Source organism: Scophthalmus maximus, chromosome 6 (assembly GCF_022379125.1).
Source record: "Scophthalmus maximus strain ysfricsl-2021 chromosome 6, ASM2237912v1, whole genome shotgun sequence".
Taxonomy (NCBI): Eukaryota; Metazoa; Chordata; class Actinopteri; order Pleuronectiformes; family Scophthalmidae; genus Scophthalmus; species Scophthalmus maximus.
In genome coordinates this window covers 8,439,677-8,458,483 of record NC_061520.1, presented here as the reverse complement: position 1 = coordinate 8,458,483, position 18,807 = coordinate 8,439,677, and the positions used below count along the sequence as shown (strand labels likewise).

Below are 18,807 nucleotides of genomic sequence, written 5' to 3'. Positions count from 1 at the left end.
ATGTTAGACGATATATATTGTCCTGGAAACAATTGTGATTAAAAATATTATTGTCATTTTAAGACATGTTTTGCTACTGAAACATGTGAACTTGTTGTTGCGAGTTAGGGGTCCAGATCATTTCTGTGGGTCGGCAGATTGTGATGAAGAAAATAAAATATTAAAAATAAAATGACATTCTAGAGAGGGGATTTTTTTTTTTTTTTTTTTTTTTAAACAATAAATCGTCTGTACCAGTGATGAGATCTGCCCGACCCACCAGCCTGTCTATTCCGGTTGGATCAGCGACTCGAAAACATTTGACAACCATTGGGCTAAAACATATCATCAAGCAGAAGACGGTTAGTGAGCTGTTACTTAGAAACAGACAAGCTTAAATGTTGTCCACGATTCTTCTCATGTCAACAAACATGCATGTTAACCCAAGGGCTATTATCGAGGTCAACAAAAATGATCAAGTTCATGTATCGTACTCGATGACCCAATTTTCATGACAGGCGTAATTGCAAAAATGAAAGTGGACGGTGCATACTGGTTATTACTTGACAGATATCTCCTGTACTTTAACGAGGCAGGATACTGTGTCTGAGTCAGTGACATCCACCACAGCACTACATGCTGAGCGGACACTCACTTGACTTTTTCTGTCACACTAAATCTCCCACCCGGTTGTTGGGCAAGGGTTGGCTGGGTAGCCGCCGGGACGGGTCACCTCTCATTTGCTCAGCTCACCTAATTAACATTCCATGTGCAGGACAGCAGGGCCGCATCCCCAAATCCAGCACAGGCATGCCTGGTCCTCCAGCAAAGCCCCGTCTTTCTCAGCCTCCATAAACACGGGCTCAGGTTGATGAGCTGCGAGGGGCCACGTTCTCTCGCTGCCAGCTCGGCTGCTTTACTCCACTGAACTGCACACTGCTGTTGTTCTCTTTGCAGGGACACAACAAGACATTAGCATCATAACCTTGTATTGTTGTTGTTAAAAATCCTAAAACCACTGGCAGCATGACTGTCAATGATAGCTTTTATGCATATGCACACTTTAAAAAAACTTCTGTATCTGCTTCGCTTGAAATGTTTTTGTATGTATTGAAATTCGAGCACTGGCTTCAGGGAACATGACTTTGATAAAGAAAAAAATATATATTTCTACTGGTTGTAACTCCAAAATGGCCTGGCCCTCCTGTTAGGGTTGAACATGACAAGAGGGGTATTAATGAATTTTTTTTATCATAAAAATTAATGTCAGACGTGTTGGCTGCATTTCTTGTCAGGTGCCCAACCTCAGGAAGTTGGCGAATCCCGTTGTTTTCCTGGAGTGAACGTGAGAAGCACGTGCACTTTGCAGGATCCTTCCTCTGAGAGGTTGTGTGAGAGGTGCTAGTAATAACGCACTTTATATAAATAACTGAACTTGAACTTGAAAAGCATTGCTGCTGCAACAGCAGCCACATGTCCCTGCTGGGCTGACCTGCTAAGTGCTGTGCTTTATGACTGTGGCGGTGTACAATGGCAGAAATACAATAAGATGCATGGCCCTCACGGCTTGTGTGAACGAGACGACAGAACCGACGTCGAGGGGGGAACACGTAACACGTCGTGAGTTAAAAGCGCAAATTTAGGACCTGTTGCAAGAAAGCAGACAACGTTTGTCTAGCCTCCCGTTTTCCTCGTCTTCATCAGCCATGACGTCCATCACTGGTCCGACCGTCAACAATCACTGAAATCTGAGCCCTTGTTTGAATGTCTTTCTTCTTTTCTTGCTCTCTTTTTCTTTTCCTCCCTCTTGTCCTGTTTTCTCGGTCCAAATTTAGCACAGGCCATGAGACGGGCCTAGAATAGGAGCTCGTGGGCCCCCACACTGAGCCTCGTAAAGACCACAGCTGGAGCTGGCTCAAGGCGAGACAGGGGGGGGGACGGGCCTGATGACGAGTGGCATCGCCAACCGTCACCTGCTCTCTGCAAAGCAATTTGTTATGTAGTTGTCAGTGTAAAGTCCATATCTTGTCCCGGGGTAAAGAAAGACAGGGTCACATGTAATGAGGATTCAAGTGTCGCTCCAAATCCAGATAAGACGTAACGGAAGGACAAACAACTGGGCTGTGTGTGTGTGTGTGTGTGTGTGTGTGTGTGTGTGTGTGTGTGATATAGAAATGGCACATATACGAAGCCTAAATCATTTTAGTACAAGTACAATTACACAATGTTGCATGTAATTATTTGCAGTTTTGGTGAAAATCTCACTGAACTTACACATTCTGTAATACACACACACGCACGCAGCTATATTGTTATTGACCTTTTTACTGAGGTACTTATCCAACACCCCTGGATTTGCACCGACTAAAATGACCTCACACATGATGTCTTGCCTGTGTGCTTTTTCTTTTTTTCCGACCTGCCAGACAAACTCCGCGCCAAGCGACTCGCTCAAGTCCCAGGCTTTACCATCCAGAGATGTCCCCGTCAGATGTTCCCACATCGGTTCGATGAGACGAGACAAAGCTGTCTCTGGATCGGGGCTGTTGACATGAGCTGAACTACAAACATGCACTCCAGCTAGAATCACAAGGCGGGGTTCAAGTGCTTGGACCAAGATATTCGTTCTCTCATCCAGAGTCACTGAGCATAAAGGCAACATTTGAGATAGAAATATATTGAAAGCAATTATGTCAAAAGTAAACCACTGAGAAAATAAAAGATGCTTCTTCTATGCAGCTAATCTGAGTCGTCTCGTCATACCAGGAACAGAAGTGACAGAAGTCTGGTTTAGGAAATTTAAGTGGAAGTATTTTCTCTACATGTATGAGGGGTAATGAATGTTGATGTTTTTTTTTAACAATTAAAAATATTATTTCAGCCATAACTGATACACGTGACGAATCTTCTTCATCATTCATATCTTTGTCCCCGCATGACCCCTGAGGTGATGCTGTCAGATTAGTGACGGCTACCGGAAACACTGAGACATGCTGTGATTTTTGATGAGTTTTTTTTTTTTGCAAACTGGCTTAAATCAACAAGAGACCTGAAATGACTTCTGCTTGACATTATATGTAAAATACAAACAAAAAAAAAGCAGAGCAACAGACATGTGAAACGTCTTAAATGCCCCCTGGCGAGGATTACCAACTTCCTGTTCGAAGATGTGTCAAAGCAGAAAAGCAAATTTGTTCAAATGTATTCATTGAAAAAAAAAAAAAAAACGTCTCATAACGTTTGGTAAATAATTCAATTCAATTGAATTTTATTTGTATAGCGCCATATCACAACATATATTATAAGGCACTTTACATAGTGAGGTCAATATTACAATATTACAGGGAAAACCCAACAAATCCCACAATGTGCAAAGCACTTGGCGACGGTGGAGAGAAAAAAAACTCCCTTTTAACAGGAAGAAATCTCTGACAGAACCAGACTCAGTCGTGGGCGATCATCTGTCTCGACTGGTTGGGGTGAGGAGAGAAGTGGAGAGGAGAGGAGAGGTGGGCAGAAAGAGGGTGAGAGGAGAGACAGTAGGAGAGAAGAGAGAGAGAGAGAGGACAGATGTACAACAGAGATACACCAAGAGAGATAGAAAACACAAACAGGGTTAGTGACATGTAATGTTAACATATGAGGGGGGGGGGGGGGGGGGGGGGTTGTATAACAGTTGCTTTAATCTCCATCAGACTGATACTTATAATAAAAAATAATTAAAAAATAAGGAGCATCCATGTTTTTCTTTGTAATAATAATCTTTATGAATACATTTGTTATTGAACATGGTGGCCACAGGAGGAGGTTTGGTTCATTTGCATGACACAGTTCTAAATGGCTCTGAACTTGAAAAGTAGATCTAGTGCAGAAATTAACAAAATGATTCGGAATTACCCATAATAAACTTTATGAATGTGTAACAGAGGCAACAAGTTCCACATAGAAAATGCTGCACAGTCTTTTTATATATTTCCACGGCAACTAACCATATTTAAATTCTCGATTAATCTGCCTTTATTTTTGAGAAATTGATTCATTGTTTCGTCTACAAAATACCATCAGAAAATAGAGAACATGCCTGTGGTAATTCCGAACGTCTTGTTCAGTTCAGACTCCAGAGATGACATCATCAGTGACAAAGGAGAGCGACAAATTAAAGTCATATTTGACATTTGCTTCGAAAAAAAAATGATTGTCAAAATTGTTGCTGATTAATATACCGTTGATGTAGAGAAGTAGATTCGCTCTACAACATGGGAGACACAATCTCCTTGTGACTGAGGGGAACATGTCTTGGCAGAGCTGCGTGTTGTTCCTATAGGTGGTGAAAACGGTACGTGTGTTGATTTGACAGTCTGGCAGACATCACAGACATCACAGACACCACAGACGGAGATGAACCTAAATATAAACCGCTCCTGTCCTGCTGTCTGCAGGTCCACATACCGCCGTGTGTGACTTCTCTGACAAAGGGTGGATGGGGGGGGGGGGGGCTCTGTGTGTGTGTGTGTGGTGGGGGGGGGGGGGGGGGGGGGTCACGAACAGACAGCTGACGCACCGGAGCGCAGCGCCGCGTGTTTCGGGGGCGCATCATCTCCTTGCTCCGGCTGCAGGAGGAGAGGCGCGCACACGCTCCGACTGCGCCATCCTCGGATATGTGCTCCCTCCACTTGACTCTCATCGCTTCCTCCTCTGCCCTCCTCGTTCGACGGAACAACCTCTAAATCCGCTGCGCGACATGCCGAGGGGAGACGGTGAACTGGAACTGTAGCACAAGACTTCAGACGCGTCTCACTTGCGGCTCCGGCTCCGACGCAGACGCAGACGCCGACGCAGTGTGGATGTACGCGCGGCACTATGAGAAACCACCGGCGCTGAACTGATGGAGTCCTGAGACCGCTTTTCCCTCCTTGGCAGGTTGTTTTTTTTTTCTTCTTTCGTGTCCCGTTGCCCGTCAACGATGGACGCGCGCCCGTCGCCCGGGACCCTCACACCTGAGCGCGCAGCCTTTGCCAACACATGAGGAGGCGGCGACATGTTCCGTCTGGTGAGACCTCGGGGCGCGTCGCACGGCAGCGGCGCGATGGGCATGAGGACGGGGAGAAAAGCCATCCCCAAAGTACACTGCGTGTTTGTTCTGCTTCTGCTCGTTTTCACGCCGAGGGTGGATTCGTCGTGGTGGTGAGTGGGAATCCGACCCGATCCGCCTCGTCCGCCGAGTCACATCGCACGTTGAACCGGTGTCGATCGTTGAAAACATATGATGCGCACGTGACAAACACAAAACCTCACAAAGATGGATTAGTTCACCTCTGTCATGTATTTAAATTCACATTTTTGGGGCTCATCTTTTCGTTTTTTTGAGCTACACTTTGACACCATACATTTAATATTATTAAAAAAAAAATCCAGGCGTATAAAATGGAAATGTGTCTTATGAAAAAGGCAACAAACAAAAAAAAGAAGTTTTCTCTAATGTTAATCTCTTTATATGACAAAGTTGATTTGAAACTTTAATCTTGATCAGTTTCTTTTTGACGACACAGAACACCCACTCGGCCAGTTCATGTCCATACTTATCAAAACATATTTCCATCTACATCTAACTTTTCCTGTGCGTCGGAATTATTTTAATATACACCTCAATGCACAGATGTTCAGCACAGCAGTGCGTGTCGTGTGTTTATGAAGATTAATGGTGTTGGTGGTGTTTGTGGGGGGGGGGGGGGGTCCTCTCCCCTATCCATCCATCTTTCCCACAGTAAGTGGCAGGTGCAGGCGCTGGTGCATGAATAAATGCCCCTTGATGATTTCTCTTGAGGCTTTAAAAGGCCCCGAGGGTGAAACAAAAACATTCGAGAGGGACAGTTAAAGGGATGAACGATAGGCGAAAAAGTTTTTTAAAAAAAGAAGAAAGAAATCATGATGGGATAATGTTCGCAGATATTATGAGAGTGTTTGAAGTTTATCACAGAAAAAAAAAATGTAAAAGCGTTGATGATGTGATTTCTCTAATGGGGTTTCTACCAAACTACCATGTTCATCTGCATCTGGAGAATATTATTTTTTTTAAAAAAGCACCTGACCAGAATTTGCTCTTGGCAATATTGCAATTTTGCTTATTGTATTTTAATGAATTATCAGCCCTAAACAGAAAGCACCCCCCCCCCCCCCCCCCCCCCCCCATCCCACCGACCTGAAATAAATAACCGTCACCCGTCAGATCAGACTTTCAAACACACTTGATGTGCACTTTCTGTTTAACTAACCACAGTGAAAGACTTTCTGTACATTTGTAGGGTCGTAATTCAATTAGCATCTGTTTTATGGACTTGGTTTAAATTATGTTATGAATGTTAATTTCCCAAGATTGGCCAAAAGCATAGGTTACCCTATTTACCATTGTGAAACCCCCTTTGCTGTCTTGTGCAAATATATTGTGAAGAAACTAGTGATCACATCACTGAGAACTCCCAGAGAAAAAGGCGGTCGACAGAGTAGGAGCGGCTCTGTGTCCGGATGATTAATACATATTTAACCCTGGTTTGTATTGTTGGGGCCTATTTTTAACCGTTGCGATAATTTAGATAAGCGCCATGTGTCTTGCTGCACAGGAACCTCTTTCCCCTCCCTCTCCCTCTCGGAGACAGTCAGAGGTTCTTTGGCGCAACACACAATAAACATAAGTGGTGCTCCTGCTTTGCTTTACTGCTCAGGCAGAGGGTTGCAGTGAGAACGGGACTGGGACGGCCATAACGGGAGTGGAAACTGCCTGCCACGTCTGTTTCTGTCTCGGTGGCCAGGCGACACAAATGTGGCTGCGATTAGCGACTATAATGATATCCGGATGGAGAGTGGAGCGTGCAGGCTTTGGGGGAGGGAAGGGGGGAGTCGGCACCATCATATGGTTGATCCAAGGGGCTGGGAGGGAAAAGGCCTGAACGCCACTTGTACTGTAGATGTCTGTCATCGTGTCCTGCTGATAAGAGCCCCCCACCACCACCCCAGTGTCACAATACCACCAGCATGTGATCCCCCCTTTTAAGAGTCGCTACAAAGTCAGGGATTATGTGTGAATGGAGCAGGAAGCAACGCGCCTGTCACAGGGAAAGAGCTGCTTTTCACTGAACGTGAGGAATTTAATAATCTCTCTCTCACATCCTGAATGTCCAAGTCTGAAGTTGGAGAGTGGTACTGATGATGAGGAGAAATCAGACTCTTGCTCGTTATATGTTGATTCTTAAAGCGTAACCATATGCCTGTTACGCACATGTTAGATAAGACTGACACCGCTTTCGTGTCTGTTCATCAGCGGCCGTCTTGGCTAAGATCTAAGATTGGAAACCGAGGGAAACAAGGTTAAGGCCTGACCCTGGCTACATCCACACTTTTCTTTTATACTGTACCGCATCACTGCTGCTAGGTTTACGCCTGCCTGTGTTTTTTTGTTGATGAACCCATATTAAGAACTTTATGTATCTATATATATATTATACAACACAGAAAGATGATTGATGTGCCTACGAAGTGACCAAAGGGACTAACCCTTGAGGAATAATGCGTAATCGCTGTCACTAGGGGCTTCAACTAACGATTATTTTCTCTATTTATTGGTTAGTTGTCTGGTCCATAAAATGGTGAAAAATGCCGATCGTGTTTCCCAAACCCCAATATGATGTTTTGTTTTGTCCACACACATAGATATTTAGTTAAGGGTCACAGAGGAGCAAAGAACAAGAAAATATTCACATTTAAGAAGCTGAAATCAGAGAATTTTGACTTTTTCCATAAAAACTGCTTGAACCGATTAATCGCTTATCAAATTATTTGGCAATTCATTTAGTAATCGATTACTAATCGATTAACTGTTGCAGCTTTAGCTGTCACGTTGGAATTGCTGGATGTTTTGTCTTTGTTTTTATTCTGTTGGCTAAAATAACCCTTATGACATCATCATGGGTTATTTTGTCTGAACTGACAATGCTGCTCCAAAGCCACAGAAGATCATAAAATATCTTTACACAGGCTAAGTGGCGGTGCCTCATTACGAGTAAAAAAAAAAAACTTTAACTCATCATCTTCAAAATCTGCGTCTGCAGGTATATCGGAGCGCTGGGTGCTCGGGTGATCTGCGACAACATTCCCGGGCTGGTGAACAAGCAGCGGCAGCTCTGCCAGCGGCACCCAGACCTGATGCAGTCCATCGGAGAGGGGGCTAAAGAGTGGATCGTCGAGTGCCAGCACCAGTTCAGACACCACCGCTGGAACTGCAGCACGCTGGACCGGGACCACACTGTGTTTGGCAGGGTGATGCTGCGAAGTGAGTCTTGCACTGGGATTTTTTCTATCTGTGTGGTTCTTTTGTCCGTGCGTGACACTGGTTGTTTATGTCAGTGACACTCGAGTTAATCATCCTCGTAAATGTCTCCGCTCTTACCAGATAAGCACAGAATTAATAGGTGTCTTCTCTAAATCAACTTTGCCCTAGAATACAAACAGAAAGGAAGAGTGCTGTGGGTTTTTTTTTACCTTCTCTGGAATGAGGGAAGATTGGGAAAGTGGATGTTCTCTGAAAACAAGTAGCAGATCGAGAGATCCACACTGGTGATGTATAAACAGTAATAGGAGATGTAAATATTTGGGTAGATGTTTCTGGCGGCCAGACAAAGTTTTACTCCCTGACATATCGCCTGTGTTCTGCTTCATTGCGTGAGCAGGAATGAGGACGGGAGGTGGGTGGGAATGCCAGGCCAAATAACCTCCAAAATCTCCTCTTGTCTGAAATGAAAACAAAGTCCAGTGACTGAGAAAGCTGCCATCTGTGCAAATTAAAAGGTGAAAGGAGAGTCGGCTGGACCGTGATGTTATAGCTGATATGCCGTTACCTCCGTCTGGACCATCCACCATAAATGGACTGATTTCTGTGCTCCTGCAGTGTGGAATATACTTGAGAAAGACTGCTTCACCGAACAGTAACACAGTGAACTTGGGCACATTTTGAACCTTACCAACAATAGAAACAAAAACAGTTGTGTTGCAGTGTTTGACAGCATGTGAGAAGCTGTCATATATAAATTAGGGCCGTAGGGAAGATTTCTTCCTTTTTCCAAAATGGCTACACTTCTCATCTCTGTGCACCCAGGCAGCCGAGAGGCAGCGTTCGTGTACGCCATCTCCTCAGCAGGGGTGGTCTACGCCATCACCAGGGCCTGCAGCGTGGGGGAGCTGAAGATTTGCAACTGCGACGGCCACAAGCGCGGACGGGCCAGCGACGACAAAGGCAACTTTGACTGGGGGGGATGCAGCGACAACATCAACTACGGCATAAAGTTTGCCAAGGCCTTCGTAGACGCCCGGGAGAGGATGGTAAAAGACGCCCGCGCACTGATGAACCTGCACAACAACCGGTGCGGTCGGATGGTGAGCTGGAGCTTTCACCTCAACATCTGAGTAGAGCTGCAACAGTTAATCAATTAGTAATCGATTACTCATTTAATCACCAACTATTTTGATAATGGATTAATAGGTTGAAGTAGTTTTTATTTATACAAATTCTCTGATTTCAGCTTCTTAAATGTGAATATTTGTTTTGTTTCTCTGCTCATCTGTGACAGTAAACTGAATATCTTTGGTGTGTGGACAAAACATCCTCTTGGAGTTTGAAAAACACAATCGAAATATTTCACCATTTTAATGACATTGTATGGACCAAACAACTAATCGAGAAAATAATCGACAGATTAATCGATTATGAAAATAATCATTAGTTGCAGCCCTACATCTGAGCTTTGTGTTGCGTCCTACTATGATGGAACAATACCATATTTTCCATGCACATATTAGTATTGATGCTGTACCATTTTGGTGTGTTTGGGTAAAAAAAACAACCTGTAAAAATCAATACATACATTTTTTGCTCTATATACCAGCACAAAACAATGAACCAGAATTTGCCAATTATTGATTTCATTGTCTTTTGTCTAGATACTAAGTTTACAATAATCCTGCAACTAGCCAACAAGTACATAGTTACATTTGAGAAGCGGGAAAATTAATGGTTAATGTATGCTAATGTATGTTTCTTTTAATTGACTAACCAATCATGGTACTTCTAATTTATCGCAGCTTCAATAAATATAGAATTTCCAGAAAATGGACTATTTCACAAGATATATTGACAAGAATAACACAATATAAATGCATCTACCATCATGATGGCAATAATCTGCTGAACTGTTTAACTTTCTCCTTAAATTAGTTTAAGGTTCAACCATTCCAAGATGGATTTTGTCTCCAGGGAAGACACAATTTTAAGTACAATCTAGCAAGAGTGAAGAATATTTAGCCAACAACTGTGCTAGCAGGGCTGATCCCACCAAAATCCTGCCACGGGCATCATCATAGGCTTAACACCCTGTCCCCTTTGACCTCTGCTCTAGGCAGTGAAGCGGTTCATGAAGCTGGAGTGCAAGTGTCACGGGGTCAGTGGCTCCTGTTCTCTGAGAACCTGTTGGCTGGCCATGTCCGACTTCAGGCGAACTGGAGACTACCTCCGCAAGAAGTACAACACGGCCATCGAGGTGACCATGAACCAGGACGGGACGGGTTTCATGGTGGCCGACAAGGACTTCAAGGGGAGCACCAAGAACGAGTTAGTATTCGTCGAGAACTCACCAGATTACTGTCACATGGACCGTTCAGCAGGTGAGCGAATGAATGAAGAGGCGAGAAGAATCAGGTTTTTAGAAGAAAAAAATAGAGTATAGAGGCTCCTTGCAAAGTGTGTTGAGACAGTACGTGGACATAGACGAAACACAGGGAAATAAAAAATAAAAGAGAACGGATTGACTGAAACTGCATGATGATAGGCAACACAACACCTGTGGGTTTTTCTTCACGTCTGAGTTATAAACTTAAAAAGAGTCTGTTCACCCAAATCACATAACCACAACAATTCTAATTTACCCTCTTGGTATTTATCCATACTAGACTTGAGAGCTTAAATGTATTGCCAAGTGTTGAATTCATTACATTCTGACATTTCTTGTCTCTTATTGCCAATAATTCATTGTTTTATTTAAGTTCTCCAGACTTGCCACCACCACCCAAATAAATTATGGCCAATCAAAATTTGGTTTGTGAATAATGATGTTAACCAGCCTGATGTCATGGTCTCAGGTCTCCCGAGCAGCTTTCGTTAAAAAATATTTTTATTTTAAGAAAGATTATGTAATTTAGTCAGGTTTTACATCATCAAAACAACCAGTTTACATCCACTGAACTATGTTGGACTTATCTCAAATAATTTAATGATTTTTGTAGTCAATTAAATCAAATTTTCATGTCAACGAGACAAGACAAACAGGCGGTTGATCCCCGTGTCAGTTTTACAAAATCTACTCATCCACTGAAGGCTTGCATTCCTCCACAGCTTAAAGTTCAATCGTTTGACCTATAGCATCTCCTTAATTCCGAGTGTTTGCTTTGCCTTGTTAAGCTCGGCCTCTCTCCTCCAATCCAGCCCCGTCAACAGAGCGTGAAGGCGGCTCACTCGCTCACTGTTAATAGTTTGGGTAAGATATCATAGTGCATATGTGTGCGGGAGAGATGATGGTACAACAGATTCTCCCACACCTCCCTGCTGTTTGCACGGTTACAGGTCGACAACTGAAGGGTAACGAAGGTGTGTTCACTGAAAGGAGAGGCCATCCCTCCTTGTTTAAAAAGTGATCTTAAAAAAAAGGACTGCGCTATTGACCCTCCTTACAACTGATCTCCATTGTATTGGAATTCACAGCCTAAGGATACATGCAGGCTTATTTTTCAAATCCCTCCTTTGGTCAGTATTAAGCTCCACTCCCTAGAGCCTGAGGGGAATATCTCCCCTTATCCCCTTCCCTTTACTTCAGGGATGCTCCGTTATTAGAGGTGGCATCTGATCTTAGGCTTTAGATTTTACACCTGAGTACGTGGACACCTTTGTGTTTGGGTCTGAGACCATTCCGTCAGCGTGTCTGTAAGACTAAACCCTGCCGAAGAGTGTGGGAACACTAATCACTTGATCACTTTAGAAAAAATAATGGTTTCAGTTTTCAGCATAAAAAACTCCACTGGTGTTTCGGAGGTGGTCAACTGCCAACATTTGCTCCTCTGGACAGGCATGTCATGGCTGGAGGTTTTCCAAAATGTAATTAAGTTGATCTGATGTGTAACTAGGACAAACAACTATAGAGTTACTGTATCTGCAACAAAAAAGCTAAAGGTCATTTCTACTTTAAAAACAAACAACAGAGATCTTATACCGTTGAAGCTGCAATAATATATTATATTTTTTGTTAACAAAACACGTACAGCTGTGTAATGTTAAACAGTCAGAATTATCATCTGACTGACACCATATTCTACAGCTCACATTTTAAAAGAGACATTATGCTCATATTCAGGTTCAGAATTTTATTTTGGGTTATTACTTGAGGTAACATGCTCTAATGTTCAGTGAACACACCAGTTCCCTCAGACTGTCACATTCCTGCAGCTCCTCTTTTCAGCCTCTCTATGAACCACTTGGGTTTAGCTCCTGTCTTTTTAAAGCCCCTCCCTTCCAATGAAGCCCATTCTGCTCTGATTGGCCCGCTGGCCCAGTCTGTCCTGATTGGTCAACCCCTTCCAGCGCATGTAGGAAGTGTCTGCCTCCGCTCTCACTTTTACCTTGCTTTGTTTGGGGGCGTGCCAGACTAGTCGCTAGGTGAGCCTCACGGTGTTACGGAAGTATTGGCTGGACTACTGACGTTCCAGGAGCAGTGTTTTGTGTAAGCTCCCTTTACCACAGACTTTCGGCTTTTTAACTTTGCAGTCCTTTTAAATACACAAAAAAAAAAACACAATATCAGATACTTGAGTAAAGGGAAAAAATTAAAAAGCACTATATGTCTCCTTTAATAACACAAAAATTGTTGCCTCTCAATTTTCTTTTGCATTTTTTTACATAATTAATATTCATTTAGAAGTTGAAAAATTGGCATAACACCTACTGCAGGCCAAAGTAGTTTGGGACATTTTGTCTCCTACAAACATGAATTTCTTTCAGTTTAAAAAAAAGGTATGCTTTCTTTTGGCAGTAAAATAAAGGTGATATATATCCAAGTGACTGTGCCAAGACTGAAATGTGACTTTAATAATAAATCATTTGTGATTCTCTGAACTAGAAGGTCAATATTTCCTACACTTCAGGTCCTAGATAAATTTTCTTTTCCACTTTTTGGGAAAAGGAAGAAAGTGCAAATTTTTGAATTGTCACATTAGTTTTGAATCGAACACTTCGACGATTCAAGTGGAAACAAATGGATTGTTATTTATTCTTAAGCCCAAAACTGCCGCATTTTACCCTTGTCATCTCTTTACAGGCTCCTTGGGGACAGCAGGCAGAGTGTGCAACAAGTCGTCGAGGGGCACAGACGGCTGTGAGGTCATGTGCTGTGGGCGGGGCTACGACACCATGCGAGTCAAACGCGTCACCAAGTGCGAGTGCAAGTTCAAGTGGTGCTGCGCTGTGGAGTGCGAAGACTGCGAGGACATGGTGGACGTTCACACTTGCAAGCCCCACAAGCGACCGGACTGGCTGGACATAACCTAATAAGGAGACGGGACCAATCACAGTCACCACGTACTCATTAACCTCTTTGACTGCATCTTATTATGAGATATATAATTGGGAGCTTTTAACTGTAATACCTCGGACTTTCGATCCTTCGACACTTCCTGAACCAGATTCTTCAGCCCTTTTTTGGATGATGCAAAACTGGAAATTATACCCAGTTACTGTGTCGCTTTGATAAATGTTTCTACGAGCAATTTGTTGCTGATTTGTTTTAAATCAAACCTTAAATTTGTAAGTGCACCATCTGTTGAGGGAAGAGATATGAGGTAATGTCTGCCTGATTTACAGTATATAAAGACCATATGAGCACATGACTAAGCTTAACGGACGATCATAATGATGATCATAATAATAATAATATTTAGCCTGAAGAGAGTTAAAGGGGCATCTTTATGATTTTGTACAGACACTGTATCATTTAAATGACATTAAGCCATTGTATGGTACTGCAACAAAACATTATAAATACAAAAGACTGTTCGCTTCCGATTAATGCAACTCTGACAAATTAAAAAAAGAGTTCTTCGTGATTCAAGGACAAATAAACACACTGTGAAAACAACGGAAAGAAAAACATGCTCAACTTTCAGTTAAAATGGCAGCATGGTGTGTTTGCTGCAGAGTTGGATTTTTGACACACCAACGTGAGGACAAAATTAAGCTTTATATGGACTGTTGTCTGGAAGAGTCACATCACTCAGTATCCTGCATATCTGAATATCTGTAAGTGGTTTAACACATTGTGGTAGTGTTGCCATATGCAAAGCATTCATAACGCTGGTTCTTTGTTTGGAACAAGCGACTGTTCAGACAGAAAACAGTACTGCACAAAAAAACAGCTCCAGTGGTCATTTCATTTCAGTGAGGCCTTGAGGATAAAATAATGCCAGTGCAAAAGTTATACCTAGCTCAACCTCTGTCTTCTGACAAGCGTGGGCCAAATCAAGTACATCAAAGCATATTCGATGTAGATTACTTCATGACAAGAAGGTACTTTTTGCTTGATGACAGTAAAAGTATTTTTGATGTGACGACTTTCCAGAGTTGTAAATTCCTGTACAAACAGTGATGATTGGTGATTAGCTGTCTGTCTCAAACTGGCCTTCCCAAATCCTATCCTGTTTTATCGTTACTCAAAAAGAACGCTCAACCAACGCAATCCCTTGAGTTGAGCATTCATCCATCCAAGAAAGAGGAAGATTTAAATTACTGTTAACGGGAAGATATTAAAACAAAATTTCTGATTATCTATCATTATACTCTTGTATCTTCATGCTGTAAGGTACGCTTCTAATTGCTTGGTCTTAATCACAAGAGGCCACTATAACTGGTTTCGTATCTCATCATATTGTGGCAGAACACTTACAATGCGATCTTGTGTAACCGTGTTTTCAGACCTTTTGTACACATTTCACTGGCTCCGAATGGTTTGGTGAAGTATTTCATGAAATGGGGCCAAGACGTTGCAAAAAGAGCAGTGAAGTAGCCGCAGACCCTGAATATGACTTTTCAACATCTGGTAATGCAGCTAAACATCATGTTGGGCCATTGGAGACTCAACCCCCAGAGGGGTTTCATACATCTAAATGAATCTGACAACAAGCTGTGGATGCTGAGAGTCAACAAATTGTTTCAAGTCCACGTAATGAGGAGGAGAGCCAAAGAAAAGTTCTTTGAACAAGGCCAAATGACACACCGCGTCAAACGTTCACGAGTCAAAAGTTAATTGCAAGCAAGAGCCTGTTTGGAATGTAAATGAAGAGTATGTTGGCTGTGTTTTTCTTAAAGATTACAGAAGGTGAGAGCTGTACACAGTGGGGGACGATGTACGTGGGGCTGTGCCTCACCAACCCCTTGAAAATTTGCAGTGGTTAGCTCCTTTCTCTGTGGACTTTGTGTGTTCTCCCAGTGTCTGTGTGGGTTTACTCAGAGTACACCCGCTCTCTCCCAGAGTCCAAAGACACGCAGGTTAATTGGAAAATTTTAAATTGCTTGTAGGAGAGAATTAACTGCACTGACGTCTCTTGTGCAGGGGCTCTATGTGAGAGCGCCAATGTATGACGTCATAATCTCCGAGAATATTCTAGTTTTTTTTTTTCTCTTGTAAATTTAATCCTGGGTTTTTTGTCTCGAGTTTGTTAAATTTTTCTCATAAATTTGTCCGAATTTTTGTCTCGCCAATTCACCGCCATAGTCTCAGAATATATACGAGTTTCATCTCTGAAACTCAGATTTTTCTTTGATTATTATTCCCCTCCCCCAGTCAATTTTTTTTCCAACCTACAACGGCCCTGCCACATTTTTATGTCCGAGTCAATCTTTTGGTCGGTCACAGTTCGGTACAACAGTGTCCTGGTGTGTGTTACTGTCTACAGAGGTATTTTCACCTTGGAAATGCAGGTCCCAAAATACCTTAGTGGTTCTATATTAAACCTTGTTGATCCACCCTGTCACTTCATTAGAGGTCTTCTGTTCTCTTCAAGCTTATATGGTCTGCTGTGCTTTAGCCCCGATTCAGCTATGACATGGAGAGGATAAAGATAATGCATCCAACAAGGTCATTCCATAGTATATTTTCTAGAAATATGACTGAACCGGCAGATAGTAAGCCTTTACAAAGCAACAAACAAAAAAATGCGGCACAAAACATCTCCAACATTGAATAACTATAGTATCTTTAAGGCAGCTTTTTTTTTTTATCTGTAAAGAGCATAATTACTTGTACACACAGAGTAGATGAATAATACTTTGCTAATCTTTAAAATATGTCATAGTATCCGTGCTGCTTTATCCCGTACAATGTGTGAGCCAGTTTTGAAGTCTGTAAAAATAACAGGAGTGGCATCGCAGGCATTCTCTGCCATCATAGTGGTATCAAATGGGCATCTCAATTTAACAACATTTCAGAGCTAAAATTGGCCCAGGGGAGAGACTAACAGTGTGGTCCACTGGGATGTTTCACATTCAGGGAAACCAGAAGAGAGAAATGTTGTAATCTGTGCTTACACAGTCAAAAACAATTCAGCATTGCATCAATTTCAAAAACAAACATGCTTAGTTTGCTTCTCGAACTTGTCTGACTTGTCCTCCAGCCCCAAACACTGTGCTCCGTCCAATCATATGATTAATATCTATGATGTTCAGCAATATGGGAAATACGATGACATGTATATTGTGAAATTGTTGCTCTCAAGAATATATAGGAAGTGTTGGGGGGAAAATCTTTGAAAACAATCTCCAAGTGGTTTCACTGTTTTTCTTGGAATAGAAGATGGCCCTTATGACCCTATATCAGCAGTAATTAAGAGCTTTATGTAAACAAGAAATTGGACTTGACCACAGCTGCTATAGTATAGTGTATTCATCATCCTTGCCAAGTGACATCATACTTATAACTGGGACAAAGTAAAATCCACATAAATCTCACATTATGTTTCTATTGCGCGGATAAAGGTAAATACTCCCACAAGTTAAGATTATACAGTGTGAATTATCTTTTTATGCATAACAATACATTTTTACTATAGGCACTAGACATCCAACTGACACTTGCCCAGTGACAGAAATATTCAGATACAGTAGCTTTCAACTTCAGCAGGACACACAAGCTATCTATGCACTTATGATGGAATTTAATTAAATGATCAAATGCACAAATGCACGTGCAACCACATGCGTAAAATGGAGCAGATATTTAGGATCTAGGCACCAACTTCGTCAGTCATGTATGGCAAAATCAGCATAGCAGAGATTGAGGAGGGATGGTGAAAGACTTCACCCAAACAAGTTAGATTATTTACCAAAGCTTACACCAGCTAATGTGTAGAATCTACTTTATATAGGCCACACGAACCAACTGCCACACTTTCCTGGCACCACGACCAAGAAATGAACATGCCATTTTATGAACAGAGATGGGTAAAAGCTACAATCCTCAGCTGAACCTATGAATTTTAAACTGCCCACCCAAAAAATTACAATAGATTAAGCAGACAGAGTCTTCATATGGAATGTCATAAACACCAATAACCATGGAATACAATCCTACAGTTGCCAAAGACTTCAAGCAAGCAAGTAAACCATAGAGCCATGTGATGACCTATAAGCTGTTTGACAACACCGTACTGATATTAGATAAAAATAATGCTTTACTAGTCCCACAATGCGGAACTGTACCATGTAACAGCAGCGAAGGGGGCAGTGAAAAATAAGAATCAGTCAGTAAAAGTAATAAACAAGCAAGTAAAATATGAAAAAGAATATATACACAACAAACAGCATGTAAAAAGGATTGCACATGGAAGATATTGAGATTACACGGACAAAACATTGAAAGTGAAGTATTCCAACAACAGAGACAATGTTAAAAGACTGTGAGAAACATGTTTACCTCCCTAAAAGCCAATATGTGTTAGACTCTTCTCCCGTTTACAATAAACAGCAAGAAATTAGCCAAAATGAACAGCAGCCAGGCATGCCACTTTAAATCCCTTCAGCATGAATCAGAAAAAAATAATCAAGATACTCGAAGCATGAGTATTCATATTTCACCAGGACAGAATAATATTAACATCATAACCCACTGTGCCAAACAACAACAACCAATGAGTATGTAGGTAGTTGAAAGCAGCATTAGAGGAGAAATGAGCAACAGCTAGCACACAAACATTAGCCAAACATTATACAGGACTGAAACACTTACCTTGGCAAGATGAGGACGAAACCACGTGGAGGACAGTTTCCCTTTAAAAAAGGTGGTTGAGCAGCAGCAACAGACAGAGGTGAATTATGAGGCTGACTGCTCAACCAAACCTTCCAGTTAGCAGCTTGGGACTGTTGGCCAACTTAGCTTAGCAGCTGACTGTTTGCTAAGTCAAAATTTAGCAAAGGAGCTGTGTAGCGTAGCAACCGGCTGAAAGTGCGCACCTGCGTGAGGGGCCGGTTTAAACTTCCCGCCCTTTCACAGTGGGCGCGTTCCATTATCCCTCGGAACCCGGAAGTCGGGTTTAGAGTCCCAGCACTTGGAACCCGGAATTACGACCTCCGAGTGGAAATTGGAACCGGAACGCGACTCGGGAGGTCTGAAAAAAATCAACACCCCAACTTACGGGGTCCGAGTTCTGAGGTGTGTGTGTGTATATATATATATATATATATATATATATATA

The 18,807-nt window shown here is 42.2% G+C and overlaps 2 protein-coding genes across 4 annotated transcripts in view; one reads left to right on the top strand and one right to left on the bottom strand.

Moving 5' to 3' along the window:
• Positions 1–18,472, bottom strand: part of LOC118309296 (potassium voltage-gated channel subfamily D member 3-like) — a 107,454-nt gene extending 88,982 nt beyond the window's left edge. Inside the window, exon 1 of the mRNA XM_035631233.2 lies at positions 18,342–18,472. The gene's annotated coding sequence lies outside the window, so the exon portion shown is untranslated. The remainder of the gene's footprint in view (positions 1–18,341) is intronic.
• On the top strand, positions 4,494–16,089 carry wnt2ba (wingless-type MMTV integration site family, member 2Ba). Of its 3 annotated transcripts, none has more exons than XM_035631241.2 (5): positions 4,494–5,163; positions 8,082–8,302; positions 9,125–9,402; positions 10,422–10,633; positions 13,386–13,591. In XM_035631241.2, the coding sequence occupies exons 1-5, from the start codon at positions 5,018–5,020 to the stop codon at positions 13,444–13,446; spliced, it is 918 nt and encodes a 305-aa protein (XP_035487134.1). In that variant the 5' UTR covers positions 4,494–5,017; the 3' UTR covers positions 13,447–13,591. The 3 variants fall into 3 exon arrangements, with proteins under 3 accessions (XP_035487134.1, XP_035487135.1, XP_035487132.1); XM_035631242.2 differs by having other exon boundaries at positions 4,496–4,899; positions 10,422–10,686; positions 13,386–16,089; XM_035631239.2 differs by having other exon boundaries at positions 4,496–5,163; positions 10,422–10,686; positions 13,386–16,089.
• Positions 18,473–18,807: the final 335 nt, after the last annotated feature.

Coding starts and splice junctions, on each gene's coding strand:
- wnt2ba (XM_035631239.2), top strand. CDS start 5,018: ATGTTCCGTCTGGTGAGACCTCGGGGCGCGTCGCACGGCAGCGGCGCG. Junction 8,303..9,124: donor TGGCAGGGTGATGCTGCGAA/GTGAGTCTTGCA, acceptor CTGTGCACCCAG/GCAGCCGAGAGGCAGCGTTC. Junction 9,403..10,421: donor ACAACCGGTGCGGTCGGATG/GTGAGCTGGAGC, acceptor CCTCTGCTCTAG/GCAGTGAAGCGGTTCATGAA.